Source organism: Rhinolophus hipposideros (genome assembly GCF_964194185.1).
Source record: "Rhinolophus hipposideros genome assembly, chromosome: 9".
Classification (NCBI taxonomy): Eukaryota; Metazoa; Chordata; class Mammalia; order Chiroptera; family Rhinolophidae; genus Rhinolophus; species Rhinolophus hipposideros.
Window position 1 is genome coordinate 4460078 of NC_138055.1, and position 13626 is coordinate 4473703.

General features: G+C 53.8%; 1 protein-coding gene across 3 annotated transcripts in view; it reads right to left on the reverse strand.

The window, feature by feature from the left end:
* Positions 1 to 13626, reverse strand: part of PARVB (parvin beta) — an 89877-nt gene that overhangs the window by 13412 nt on the left and 62839 nt on the right. For all 3 annotated transcript variants that reach the window (XM_081061392.1, XM_081061390.1, XM_081061391.1), the window contains exons 5-10: positions 13461 to 13601; positions 12079 to 12194; positions 8981 to 9039; positions 8790 to 8809; positions 3028 to 3089; positions 325 to 393 (exon numbers count right to left, since the gene is read on the reverse strand). In XM_081061392.1, the coding sequence (XP_080917518.1) occupies positions 325 to 393; positions 3028 to 3089; positions 8790 to 8809; positions 8981 to 9039; positions 12079 to 12194; positions 13461 to 13601 (467 nt within the window). The remainder of the gene's footprint in view (positions 1 to 324; positions 394 to 3027; positions 3090 to 8789; positions 8810 to 8980; positions 9040 to 12078; positions 12195 to 13460; positions 13602 to 13626) is intronic.

Below are 13626 nucleotides of genomic sequence, written 5' to 3' on the forward strand. Positions count from 1 at the left end.
AACAGATTCCCCCTCCCGGCCCTCAGAAGGAACCAGCCCTGCCAACGCTGGGCCTTCAGCCACCAGAGCCATGAGAGAATACGTTTCTGTTGTCTAAACCACTCAGTTTCGTGGTACTTTGTTCCAGCAGCCCCTGGAAATGAAGACAGAGGGTCTGAGAAGCCCAGGGTGGCTGGGCTGGAGCTACTTCGGCTACAGGGTGGACATTCCTGTCACAAACAAGATGGCACCAGGTTTGTTCACAGGCCCCCCCCTGGGATCAGAGCAGGTGCTGGCTGGAAACAACGCAGGACAAAGGATCCTTCAATCCAGAAGACTGCTTACCTGGGTCTCTAGTTCCGTCACCTCCAAATTCAGCTTGTTTAGGTGCTTGTTCACAAACTTGATGAGGGACTGTCAAGGGAACCATGAGAGAGAGTCAGCTCCCACCCGAGGGACGGACTCGACACGGGAAACGCTTCCCTAACCTCCTCTGTTGGCCACAAGAAAAGGCTCATGTTTAAGACGAAACGTTCTTACAATACCCCTTGGTTTTAATGAGACAATAACTAAACCTATCCCAGCTGGAGAAGAAAACACGCACCTTTATTCACCAACCCGTGTACACACCTACTCATCCACACACACAACTTCAGTGCCTTCAGAAGGACACAGCCGTCAGTGGAAGATAATTAAACCTTTAAAGGTATCCTGCATGTAACCTCGAAGGACAAAAGATTGTGAAAGAAGGGCTGCCGAGGGCCACACCCCTCACAGTTTCCAGAGAGATTCTCTCCAGGCTTTATATCAAAGGAGGAATCATTTAAATTTTTTTTCAATTACAGTTGACGTACATTACATTAGTTTCAGGTGTCCAGCACAGTGATTAGGTATTTACATAATTTATGCACCGATCCCCTGAGAAGTCTAGTCTCCACCTGGCACTATACAGAGTTATTACAGCATTATTGACCGTATCCCCTATGCTGTACTTTACGTCCCCATGACTACTTTGTAACTACCAATTTGTACTTCTTAATCCCTTCCCCTTCTTTACCCATCCCCCCAATGCCTCTCCATCACTTTGTTCTCTGTATGAGTCTCTCGCTTGCTTTCTTTCTTTCTTCTGACTTTTTCTTTCTTTCTTTTTTAATTTGGGCATTTCAAAGCTTGTCACCAGTAATTTTTCTCAGCCCAAATCAAACCCAACTTTAATGGAAACTCAATACCCACCCCCTACCCCCACCCCTGGACATGATGTCATTTCCATATTCCTTCTACTCAAATTTACGGAGTAGCTACTATGGGCCAGGTACTCTGTTTGGTGCTGGGGACACAGAGACAGCAGGACAGAGCCCCACCCTGGAGAGCCTGTGACATAAGTTTCCATACACACACCTGGTGGAGGGGACAGAGAAATCGAGAGAAATGGCAAAGCCCGTGAAACACGCTACGGGGGAGGTTTGGTGAGTGCGTAGGAGAGGTGAGTGGCTCCCTGGAAGTGGTGGGAGAGAGGCAGCATCTGAGCTGAGCCTGGGGCAGGGGGAGTGGACAGAGCAGGCACCAGCCACGAACACATGTGCAAACCCTTTGGGATCTTCAGGCCACGGCTGGATGTGGGTGGGATGGGAGAGCGTAGGAGGGGGGTGACCCCGGAGAGACCTGGAGAGGTGGGCAGGGTCCCCCTGCTATTTGTGTGGGGTATGGGGAGCCCCTAACACAGCAACTCTCAGTGTGGGCATGGGGAAGGGCCAGGCTGGAAGCAGGAAACTGTCAGGTAAATAAATAAAAGGATTTTGTCTTGTTTATTGCTGGGGTCCCAGTGCCCAAACTATGTCTTTTCAAAGAATGAATTAGCATCGTATCTACCGAAAAAGGAAAGCTAACCTTACACTATGTCATGTTCAACACTATACATTTTACTCTCATGGCGCCCCTGTGAGGTGGGGAAACTAAGGCAGGGGAGTGTAGTCTGCCTCAGGTCACACAGTTGGTAAGTGGGGAAGCCAGATTTAAATCACCCATGGAACCAGCTGTGTCAGGGTCCCTGGGGCCAGATGTGGCCGGGTGGGGGTGGGGAGCACTGCTCTGCAGCCTCAAGGTGTGACCCAAGCCTGCCAAGAAGGTTCTGCCCAGCAGGAACACTGGGAGGATTTCACAGGCCTTTGCAAAGTGCTTCCAAGGACTAACAATCTGGACTGGCATTGTCCACAAGTGGCCTCCATGGGAAATGTCATGTGTTCTATCTCAAAATAAATTCCACACATGTCAGCATGTTAAAGGCTCTGAGAAGTCCTGCATTAAGAAACCTGTTTGGGGAAATTGTCCTAGACAAAGAACTCTCTCTGGGTCGCAGGCAGAAGTGATCACTCCCCAGATTTCACAGGAAGGGAGAAGCACATCTGTCTCGCCACTGCTTTCCCCAAGGAGACATCTGCAGGGACTCAGGTAGCTTGATGTGCAGTGAGATGAGTCTTGATTCCTTCTGGGGGAGAACAAGCCTTCCTGGCAGATGCCCCCGGAAGCTCATTATTGCCCAGCCCCAGACTTCAAAGCCTTGGGTTCACATGGGTGTTTCCATATTTGACCAGTGGGCTGGCTGCGTGGATAGTGAGGGGTCCGTCCTTTGTGCACCTGTCTAAGGGGAAACAGGCCAAATCCACACACACAGCGGCTGTGCCAGGAAAGGCTGCCTGTTTATCGGGCAGGTTGTGAATGCAGCTTCGTGGTAATGAGGCCAGCGAAAGCCAGCAGGTGGACACGCTTAAAAACACTTCCACACTGAAAAAAAAAAAGCCTCAGGTTGAAATGAACTGCCACACAGGCTCTGGCTGGGCTGGTGGGCAGGAAGACACCCAGGGAGCAGAGATGTTGAGTTACAAGGTGCTAATTTTATGCACTGTAGTTACAATTTTGACTATAATTACACTTCAATCCATGTGGCAAACATTTCAGAGACTTCAAACATTTTCCCACCTTCTTCTCAGCATGGAGTCCGTGCTGTAAAAAAGCCTGGAGAGGAGGAAAACACAACCCATCAAGGCTTACCTTCTTCACATAGCTGAGCTTGTCCGGGGCATGGTCGAAGAGGGTGTCGAAGGCGTCCCGCTCTGTGTGACATGGGGAGGGAGACACAGGGACAGCGTTTATGGACACACACGTGCTGCTCCCATCCCCGCCCATCCCAAGGAAGAGGCAGCTTCTGATCTCCAGGATGTTCACGCCTGCCTAGAATCCTTTCAGTTGTTGCCAGAACCAAAGGGTGCGTGCCGGCAAGGAGCTAAATCAAGGAAAAGATGCTTGTAAGGTTCCTTCTAGCTCAGTGTCTATCTTTTCAAATGAAACACAGGGGTAGCACTTGGACATCCACCCGCATCACAGCCTACGACTAGCAGCGTCCTTGCTTCTCCTTTTTCCCACAATCCTCATCTAGCAATAAATCTTGTCAGTAAGTTGGACCACCTCTTGGGTTCATCATGGCTGCCACCCCCACACAAGCGCCATCCATCGCCTCTCTCCTGGGCCAAGCGACAGCCTCTGGCATAACTAGTCTCCCTTCTCCACTCTAGCTCCTCCGATCCATTCTCTGCAGCAGGCAGAGTAAGCTTTTTAAAGTGTAAACTGGACCATTTCTCGCCTCCTCCCCAACCCTGTCCTAACTAAAACTCTCTGACAGCTTCTCATCACTCTTAAAACAAAATTCATTCTCTCTCCCTTGGGCCCTTGGGACCCAAAACGTTCAGCATCACCCTCCCTGACCTCATTCCACTGACTGGCTTCCCGACTGCTCCTCCGTCCCTCACTTATCACAGGCCCTTTGCACCTGCTGTCCACCTGCCTCACTTCCTGCAGGTTGCTCTCAGATATTATCTCCTTTTTTCCATGACCATGGAAAAGAGCACTCTGCTGTCACTATCTGTCCTATTACCCTGGTGCATTTTTGTCATAGCATTTCATCACTCTTTGAGAGCACATTTTATTCTTATTTGTCTGCTCTGCTCTGTATTACCTGTGGGCCAGTCAGCACCTCGAGGGCTGGCGCTGCTGTCTCACTTGTTCCCTGCACTCAGAACAGTGAAGGGCCCATAGCTGGTGCTCGGAACAAATGAATGAACCAGAGGAGACCCTGCTCTGTCTACAGAAACGCTTCCAGAGGTGTCCCCATCGGCGGGAATATCTGTAGGGCCTGAGTCGGCCCATTCCACCAGGTCCCACCCGTCTTCCTTCTCCCAGGTGAGCCCTAACCTACTCCAACTACCACTCATGGGTCCAACCTGCCCTCCAAATTAACACAGAATCAACCCTTTTCTTTTCCAACATGAGACACTGGAGCAGAGTAGATAAAAAAGGAGCAGTGCTGGCTGGGGGCCAGGGGCCTGGTTCTAGCCTGATGCTCCCAGGGGGCCACAGGGAGGCAGGACAGAGACCTGGACATGCTGGACCCAGGCAGGAAAGCTGGGGTCCATCCTGGCTGCACAGTTGTGGGGGTTAGTGCCAGGGCACGGGGCAGCTCACACCCCCAACCCAGCCAGTCCAGCCCAGGTAGCCTCCTCCTTGGCTTTCGGGAGAGGGAAGGAAGGTGAAAGGCAAAGAAGAAGGGAGAGAAAAGTGTGTGTGTGTGTGTTATGTACACACATGAATATGGGGATGGGGTATGTGTGTATGTTTGGGGGTGGACAAGCCAAAGGCCCAGCCCTGCACAAGCCTTTCCACTGCAGCAGCTGTAAATTATTTTTATAATTATCTAAGTCAGATTATACTCAATAAGACAGTCTACTAAGGGGGGGAAAAATAATCTTTACAAAGCAAGATACAAATTTTAAATGCAGCTTGAGAAAAACCCAGGAGCAGAGCAGGCCTTGACGTCAGCCGAGTATATTTAGCTGGGCCACTGCTGGGTGTCCAGAGTCAGGGCACGAGGGAGACATCACAGCACTGTCCCCCATGGCGGGGCAGGCCTTTTCTGTGCGCTGCGTGCCTAGCGTTGGCAATGAAAACAGATCAGGATTTAAATTCTGGTTGCCTGACTTCAAAGTCCCCTGACTGTAGGCCGATGGCTTCTCTCCCTAAACCTGTTTCTTCCTCCATAAAGTGGGAATGAAAATAGCCCCTCCCTCACTGCTGGGGAAAGAGTTAAAGGGTGAGAAGAGAGGGATGAACAGTGCACTGCCAGGCTGATACTCAGTTCATTAGAGCTCCCTCTTGTCCCGCCCCGCCACCTCCCTTCTCTGGGGACAGACACAGAGATGAATAAGGAGAGGCCTCTGGCGTGGGGAGGCAGATGGGTAAACTGAGGTGGCACAAAGGGACCCAAAATAGCCAGAAAGGCACAGGAAGGGACCAAACCAACCAGAGTGGGCCAGTGTCTGTCAAGATCAATCTTCAGGGATGTTTAGTTTGGTCCAAACAAAGTTGTTTTTGTTTGTTTGAGTCAATATTTTTTAAATTGGAAAATTTATCCGTAAGTTCTGAATTTCTGGCTTCTCCTGAAAAACTGGAATCTAGGGCAACAGTAAGCCTACATTGGCACCTGCCATCAACGAGCCACCCCTAGAAGTGGGGTGTGGACTCTCCAATTTGCCCCAGACCCCACCACTCCCTACTGCCACCCAACGGGGACAGAGGGGCAGCTGCTGAAAGTGGATATTCTCGCCACTTCCCTTTTTCATGTTATTGGCCTGGTCCCTCGAAGCACCTGGGTTCGGGGCCCGTGGACACAGGGGTCTGAGGAAGACTTCACATGGGAGCCTTGACGTGTGAGCTGGGGCAAGAAGAGTCAGAGGGGGATTCCAGGCAGAGGGAACAGAAAGTCCAGAGAGAGGTACAAGAAACCCAAAGTGAGTTCCGGATGGACGGTGGGGCTAAGGGGGGCGGGGTCCCACAGGGGAAGGCAGTCACCAGGAGTGGAGATGAGATTGGCTGCAGTGTGAAAACAAACTCTGCTGGCAGAAGAGGGAAGCTGTGAGGGGCAGGGCCGGGGGTTAAAAGGAGACACAGAGCGGAAGGGGAAGAAAGTTTCTTCCTTCTCCCCCACTTACCCAGGAAGGGGCTCTGGGAGGAAGTCCAGGGAGGGGGAGAGGCCGCCTACGGAGAACGGCAGCCAGCAAACCTGTTGCCATGGAGATCGGGCTGCAGCTCCCCAACTTCCCTGGGGAGAGAAGGGCCTCCCACCCCACCAGAACAGTGGTGGTATCAGGATGTGGGGGCAAGGAGAGGCAGTGGGAAGGGAGGGGGGAGGCAGAGTGGACCCCTCTGTCCCTAGCTCAGAGTGGTCATGTGAGAAACTGAGGCCGAGGACATGGCTCTTTGCAGAGCCCAGCAGGTGGACATTAGCCCAGGAGGCTCTGCCTGGTGTTCTGGAAGGTTCTGGAACGTTGGTTGCTGTGGGCGATGCACCCTGAGGAAGACACTGCTCCAGCCCACAGGACACTTACAGTTCAAGGTGCCACGTGAGAAGGGAAAAAGGGAAGGGGCGGGGTTCCCGATCGTGTTTGCCAGGCACGTGGTAAGGCTTGACTGAGTAAACAGTGACATAAGGAGCACAGCAACATACTCCCGGTGCGCAGAGTGACAAGGAAAGAAATAGTAAGTCAGGAAGGGGGCAGAAGGAGCCCCAGGGGGCAATCAGGGCAGGGTGCTCAGGGAGGGTCCCCTGATAAGTGACATCTGAGTAAGAGCTGGAGGAGCTGAGTGAGTGAGCCATGGAGGGATCTAGAGGGAGAGCATTTCGGGCACACGGTAATGCAGTATGAAAGCTGGAAGAGCCACAGGCAGGCCGGACATGTGGGGGGTGGGGGGCAGAGAGCAGGCAAGGGGCTTCCAGAGGGGTGGTCTGAGAGGGCCTTGGCGCCCACTGCGAGGGCCGTGGCTGTGGCTGAAACCCAGGTGAGGGGTGAAGAGGAGAAGAGTGAGGGGCGAAGGGGTGCTTTGGGAAGCCTGGCCCCAACTGTGATGTACAGGAGCCAACTGGAGGGGCGGGAGACAAGTACCTGGAGGGACATCTGAGCTTTGAGGGGTGTGGGGCTGCAGGGGACTGAAGTCCCCACTGGGGCCCGGCTGCGTCCCAGGCTGCCAGTCTGGGGAACCAGGAGGCTGGAGCTTGCGTCAGCAAAGCCACCAGGAGGTGGAACTAATTGCCTGCCACCCACTAATAGCCTGTTCGCATCTCACACGCATGCAAGAGCCTGTACAGGAATGAGGACAACTTTACTGGCTTTGTGGTTCCATTGCTGCCCCCATCACGCTCAACCATCTCCTGTGTTTCCCAGCAAGGCGGCTGGGTCCATTTTTCACACTATGACACCTGGCTCTCACGCAGGAGCCCCCGCGCTGCGCACCAGCCCCAGGAGTGCCCTCTCACAGCACTGTGGGGGGCTCTCCCCAAGCATCTATTTCCTCTGCCACAGCAGCCCCCAATGGGACTGAATCTCCCAAGTTTCCCAAACCTCAAACCACACCTGTCCCAAACACGAAAATGACAACACACAGAAAACCACAGACAACAGTTTAAAATGCTCCGAGGGCCCCACTCCTCACCTCTATGCCTCTACAATCCACCGGGGTCTGAGCCCCTCCGTGCAGAAAGGTACACCGTGCCCCAAGACAGGCCTCCACCCAGACACAGGGCAAGGCCGGCTGCCCACGACCTGTCCACTCGGGAGGCCCACGCTGGCCGAGGGAGCTGCCCTCCTCACTGCTGTTCTGCGTCCTCAGCCACTAGATGCAGGACAGTGTCCTTCCCCTGCCCCCACCCTTTTTTAAATAATAAAGACATTAAAAAGAACTGAATTTCTACTTTAAAAACATAGTGAACACTGAATTTACCCGGCCCAGCTTCAGGCCATGATTGCTGCATTTTGTCCTGTACGAGACCTTCGAGAATGTAAGAGCCACAGCTGCACAATGGTCTGCCACCTCAGGTTCCAGGGCCCAGCGCGGATGACTCCAGGGTGGCAGGGTCCCGAGGCACACATGGAAATTTGTTTGCTTTCCATTTTCCCCTCTAAAATCTGTGCGCCCCTCCCCTGCCACGGTAGCGGGGGTCGAGGCTTTCTGCTTTGGAATGTTCCCCAAAGCAGTGAGCCTGGCTGAGAGCCAGGGGTTCCCGTCCTTGAGGGCTTAAACTCTGCCACAGGTGTGCCGTTATCGGCCATCCCTCGCTGAGATGAAGGGCCAAGGGGCTGTGGGGCTTTAACAGGGCTGCGGACAGCTCTAGGGAACAGTCACTGAAAACTAATAGTTCTAACCACTCCCTCACAAAGGGGGCCAGGTCCCAGGCCAAGAAGAGCACGTTTACTATCTCCCGTGACCTGCTCAACAATCTTTGACTGACCCATTTCACAGATGAGGAACAGAGAGGTGAAGGAGCAGGCCAAAGGACGCTCAGCTGGGACCAGAGCCAAGGCTGTGTGTCTCTGAGGAAGTCTGTTAAGCTGAGATTTTACAGTGGAAAGACTATATACGAAAGCACATCCTGTAAAGAAACTCTCTCCTGGCTAATTGTGCTCCATATTCAAACCGACATCACCCTCCCTTTGGCCCTGATTCTGCACGGGATTCCAGTCCCGTGCCACATCCCAGATGCTTCCCCTCAACCTTCCATCACACTCTGTTCCTCGCCACCGGCCTCTCCCAGCTTTGAGGAGCAAACCATAAGCCCACAATGCAACACACACTTCCTCCAAGATTCCAGAACGGCTGGGGGCAGTGAAACCCGCCAGGGCCCTGCTGCCCCCCACACTATGTGAACCCTGGGGGCCTTCTGGGACAGCCCCAAAGCGTCCAATGACCACAGACCTGGGGTTACTTACCAAACCGCCCCATCATCATCCTGCAAACAAGAACAGAGAGAGAGCCATGATGGAGGGTGATGGAGGTGACCCCAAAGTCAGGTCCCGAAATGCCCAGTTGGAGGGGCATTTACAGAAACATAAGTTACATTTGGATAAATTCTGTCCCGCTCTAAGTACAAACGAGAGGGCGGGGCAGCAGGTCCACTTACTCTGTGGTTGTGGTCAGTTCCTCTGTGACATGGCTGGAATGGAGCAGGCCTTCCCGCTTCTGAAAAACCCAAAATGAACAAATAAATACACCAGCACGTGGGCAGGCCGAGAGGACAGGAGGCAGGCCATTGCTGGCAGGGTAGCCATAGCCACCTATAGGTGGCCGGGGACCAGAGACTGCCTTAGGGACAAAAGAACAAGGGATTGTGTATAATATCCTAGCCACACCCGGGTAGGGTGACTGCAGGTGACGACAGGGGCTAACCCTTTTGGTGGCTGGAAGCTGCCCCCCAGCTTCACGCCCAACCTGAGGGTCTCCACATTGCTCTGAAAGCTGGCAGTTGTGGGGGTCTCGGGAGAGATACCCCCGCTCCCAAAGGGACCCCCTACATCCTGTGGCGGGGAGCTGAGGAGCACCGAGGAACAAACATTATGACAGGGAAGCGTAACAGATGCTTGCTGGCTTGAATAGGGCCCCCCAGAAGTCATGTCCATCAGAACCCCAGAATGCGGCTTTTTCTGGAAATAGTGTCTTTGCAGGTATAATTAGTTAAGATGAGGCCATAATGGGGGCGGCCAGATGGCTCAGTTGGTTAGAGCGCGAGCTCTCAACAATAAGGTTGCTGGTTCAATTCCCACGTGGGATGGTGGGCTGCGCCCCCTGCAACTAAAGATTGAAAACGGCGACTGGACTTGGAGCTGAGCTGCGCCCTCCACAACTAGACTGAAGGGCAATGACCTGGAGCTGATGGGCCCCGGAGAAACACACTGTTCCCTAATATTTCCCAATAAAATTAAAAATAAAGAAGATGAGGCCATAATGAATTAGGGTGGGTCCTAGATCCAAGAGAAGAGAAAATGGAGACAGAAACATGGACACGGAAAGAGGCCACTTAACGACAGAGTCAGACTGGGGTATGTGTCTACAAGCCAAGGAACTCCGCCAAGGAACTCCTGGAGCCCCCAGAAGCTGGAGGAGCAGGAAGGACCCTCCCTGCAGCCTTCGGAGGGAGCCCGGCCCTGCTCACTCCTCCATGCAGACTCTGACCTCCAGAGAATAAATGCCTGTTGTTCTAAGCCCCCCAGTTTGTGATATGTTGTTAAGAGCAGCAGCCCTAGGGCCCTAACACGGTGTGTGGCAACTTCTCCTGCAGGTATGAGGAGGCAACATGGTGGGGCAGTGGGGTGGTCTGCCTACACAGGACCTCAGGGTGGAGCTCACGGCCAGCTAAGCAACCACCACCGAAAGGCCCCACTTAAACCCCTGGGGGGACGGGGAACTCACTTCCTGCTGGGCAGCCCACTGTGGACAAAATCCGAGATCCAAGATCCCAGCTTCCCAAGCTTTGCTGAGCTCGGCCTCCAGGGCACTCTCACGGCTGGTTCTTGTGAATAGTTACTACCTTCGGGCAGCTGTTGGCTTTGTCACAGGCTCACCCTGACTGAGTCTTAGGAGAGCCCACTGAGGGAGGCCCACAACCTTTCATTCACTGACTTACACATCACACGTGCATTAGGCGTCTGCTAGATGCCAGGCCCAGGTTAGGTATTAGATACACAAAGCTGAATATTTTAAAGGTATAACCTCAGTTTTATCATTGCAGCTCAGAGACATCAAGGGCTGTCCCCAGGCCACACTGCTAGGTAGTGAATGAGGCCCTTGTTCTCATTCCTTTCCTCTACCAATTGCCACATTCTTTGCACCTCCCCACCTCAGACTGGATAACGGGACGTGGAGCGACAGGCCAGGGACACTTGGGGGAGGCGGGGGGCAGCTCTGAGGTCTGGGTGGCTGGCTGAGGCCTGAGGACGGCCAGTTCCCAGGACCTCCTCTGCCCGACTCCTTCCACTTTGGCTCAAAGAACCCTCTCATAACCCTGGTCAAGGGGGACGCGCCAGCAAGTGCTTGCCCGGGTCAGTAAAACTTTCCGCAAACCCAAAAGATTTCTTTGGATCAAAGTGCAGGCCTGAAAGGAAATACCCCAATTACTGAGCTGCATGGAGCTTGCGGGGCCCCGGGTCTGACGTATGTGGGTCTGGGAACCATGTTCCCGTGTGTCCTCAGAAAGCCTTTCTCCACCAGCCGCCTCGAGGACGCATCCAGGAGGAGGGTGGCAGGAACAGTCGCCTGGCCCTGTCAGCACCGCCAACCACAAGTATTCCTCCTTAGGAAGCAAATGGGGCCAAAGGGCAGGTAACCTTTGCCTGATGCCAGGGAAGGGCATTCTCCCCGTTGGGACCGGGCCAAGCTCCTAGGATAATGGATAGTCAGGCGGCTTCAGGAAACACAGGGTCAGCCAGGGCCTTGCAGACCACAGAGACCACGGCTCTGATATGTTCACAAACCGGAGGAGAACATGGAGTTGGACATCCAGTAACAAACATGTGAGCTATCCAGGCTCCGAGTGTCACCTCAAAGCTCTGGCAGAAGCAGCTGTCCATCAGGACCCAGTATGTCTTCCTCACTTAGTGTCCCCGAGAGCCAGTGTGGAGTGCCAGGTACACAGGAGGTGCTTAATACATGTGTACTGGACAACGCTGCAAACACAAAGCCGGGGCAGGGTCTGTCCCCTTAAATGCAGGGGAACAGCCAGAAAAGACTGCACCACCTCTGTCGGAAGGACCCTGGCTCCTGGTGACATTTCTCTAAGTGAAGCCAGAGAAATGACCTTGAAACAACCCCTGGAAGTGGTGGGCACAATGCAGAGGGAGGAAACACAAAGCAGTTTTCATGGGGTATCAATTTCATACCGCGGGTCTCAACCCTCTCCAGCGAGCAGTAAGCTCCTTCAGGAGGACTGAATTCTGATGACTTGGCTTCGGAGAGAAACAAATGTGCTTTGCAAAAATGTGGAAAACTTAAACCTCAACGCTGCCATGCCTCGGAACCCGCCTCTCTTCAAATCAGTGCCATTGTTCCTGCTCCAATCACTTATCTGGAAGCCAGAGCCAGACAGACGTTTTGTCAAGAGGGAAAACAGGAGGTAGCCTCTTGGGGTGGTGGGGAGAAGAAGAAAGCAGGAAAAGTACAGGGGATGAAGTCCGGTGCCTCTGCAGCAGTGGCGCAGGCAAGCCGCCCGCCCAGCGATATACTCACCCGCACGACCACCATTTGCACAGAGACGTGCTCGGGCAGGCGGATCGGGGCCCGGAAGTGGGTGGCCAGGGACACGAGCAGGTGCAGGATGGCCACCAGATTCTTCCCATGGATTGCTGGTCCGGGGAGAGAAGAAGGGAGCCGCTTTAGATCTGGTCATAGAGGAACCCTGAGCCTGTGTCCAGAAGGCAATAAAGACGCTGCGTCTAAATGAGACCTCCAAGGGAAACCACGGCGGGGAAAAACACAGGCCACAGAAAAATGAAGAGAGCGTGTGCGTGTAGCTCCGGTTTCTATTTTTTTTCTTTTCTGTGGGCCTGAGGTGACTTATGTGACCACTTTGAAAAGCCTGATGCTTTTAAAAGGAGTAAATAGCAGGGTGATGAGAAGCAATCGGCAGGAGAGTAAAATTAGCACAAGAGAAGGGGTAAAAAATTATGCAGAACAGGTCATCCTGGCCACTCAGCCATCACAGTAATGTGCGTTATTATCCCTGGCACTTAAAAAGGGCTCCCTCTGTGCAACCCTCCATCTTCACAGGGCAGGCAGGCGATCAAGGGCAACGGCTTCGGGATGTGAGGCATGACTGCCCCGCCTGGCTGCCTGCCATCGCCAGACGCCAGCAGCTCCCCGTATGCAGACCAAGTGTGTCAGTCATGAGCACTCTGTGCAGGGCTGTGCAGTTTTCAAAGCGCTGCTTCGCCACCCACAGCCCCGCAGCCTGTGCTGTAGGCTTGGGGCTGCCCAAGGTCTCCATGCCTAGAAACCAGGGCCCAGCGCCCAGCAGCCACAGGAGCCCCTCGCCCAGCAGGGGGAGCTTCTGAGCCACAGCCCAGAGGGCCCTGCATGGAGGACGAGGGGTGGGGGGCAGGGGCTGGGACAAAGAACTTTCCAGCTTCTCTTGATTTCCTTCTTCACCTTTCCGGTTCATGTCTTAGCTGGAAGTTCTGTGACGTCACGTATGCCTACTGCCAGCACGCTCTGAGACATAGTCTGGAGGCATGAACTGTTTCCTGAGGGCCTGCTTTGACAGATCATCAGTATGACAGCTCATGGGTGTTGTGCCTTTGCTATCTGGGGTTGGGTCCCCTCCAAGAAGCCCACAGAGCTTCTGTCTTGTAACCTGAATTCTAACCCTCCCTCTGGAAGTCTCCCTTGATCCGCCCGCCCAGAAAAGACTCCCCTTACTCCGAAGCCCATGGGCCGGGGTGGAGGGGACAGAGAGTGTGACTCCTAACAGTGGGGATGCTGGCTTTCCCCTCTCCTAGCTGCCTCTCACAGAGCAGGAGCGTGAACAGAACGTTTAAATGCAAGGCTAAGTCGATGACAAGTGACCAAGTGGACAACCGAGAGGACGGGCTCCCTCTCCCAGCAGCACTCACAGTCCACGGTCCACTGGAGCGCCCAGCCGTGGGGCCGCAGTAGGTCCTGCACGGCTTCCAGCACCGTCTGCAGCTTCTGTTTCTGCCCAATTTCGGACTGTGTCACCTCAGCCACATTCAGCTTGCAGTCCGCCAGTTTTTCTACAGCGAGGAGGAAAGAGCAAAA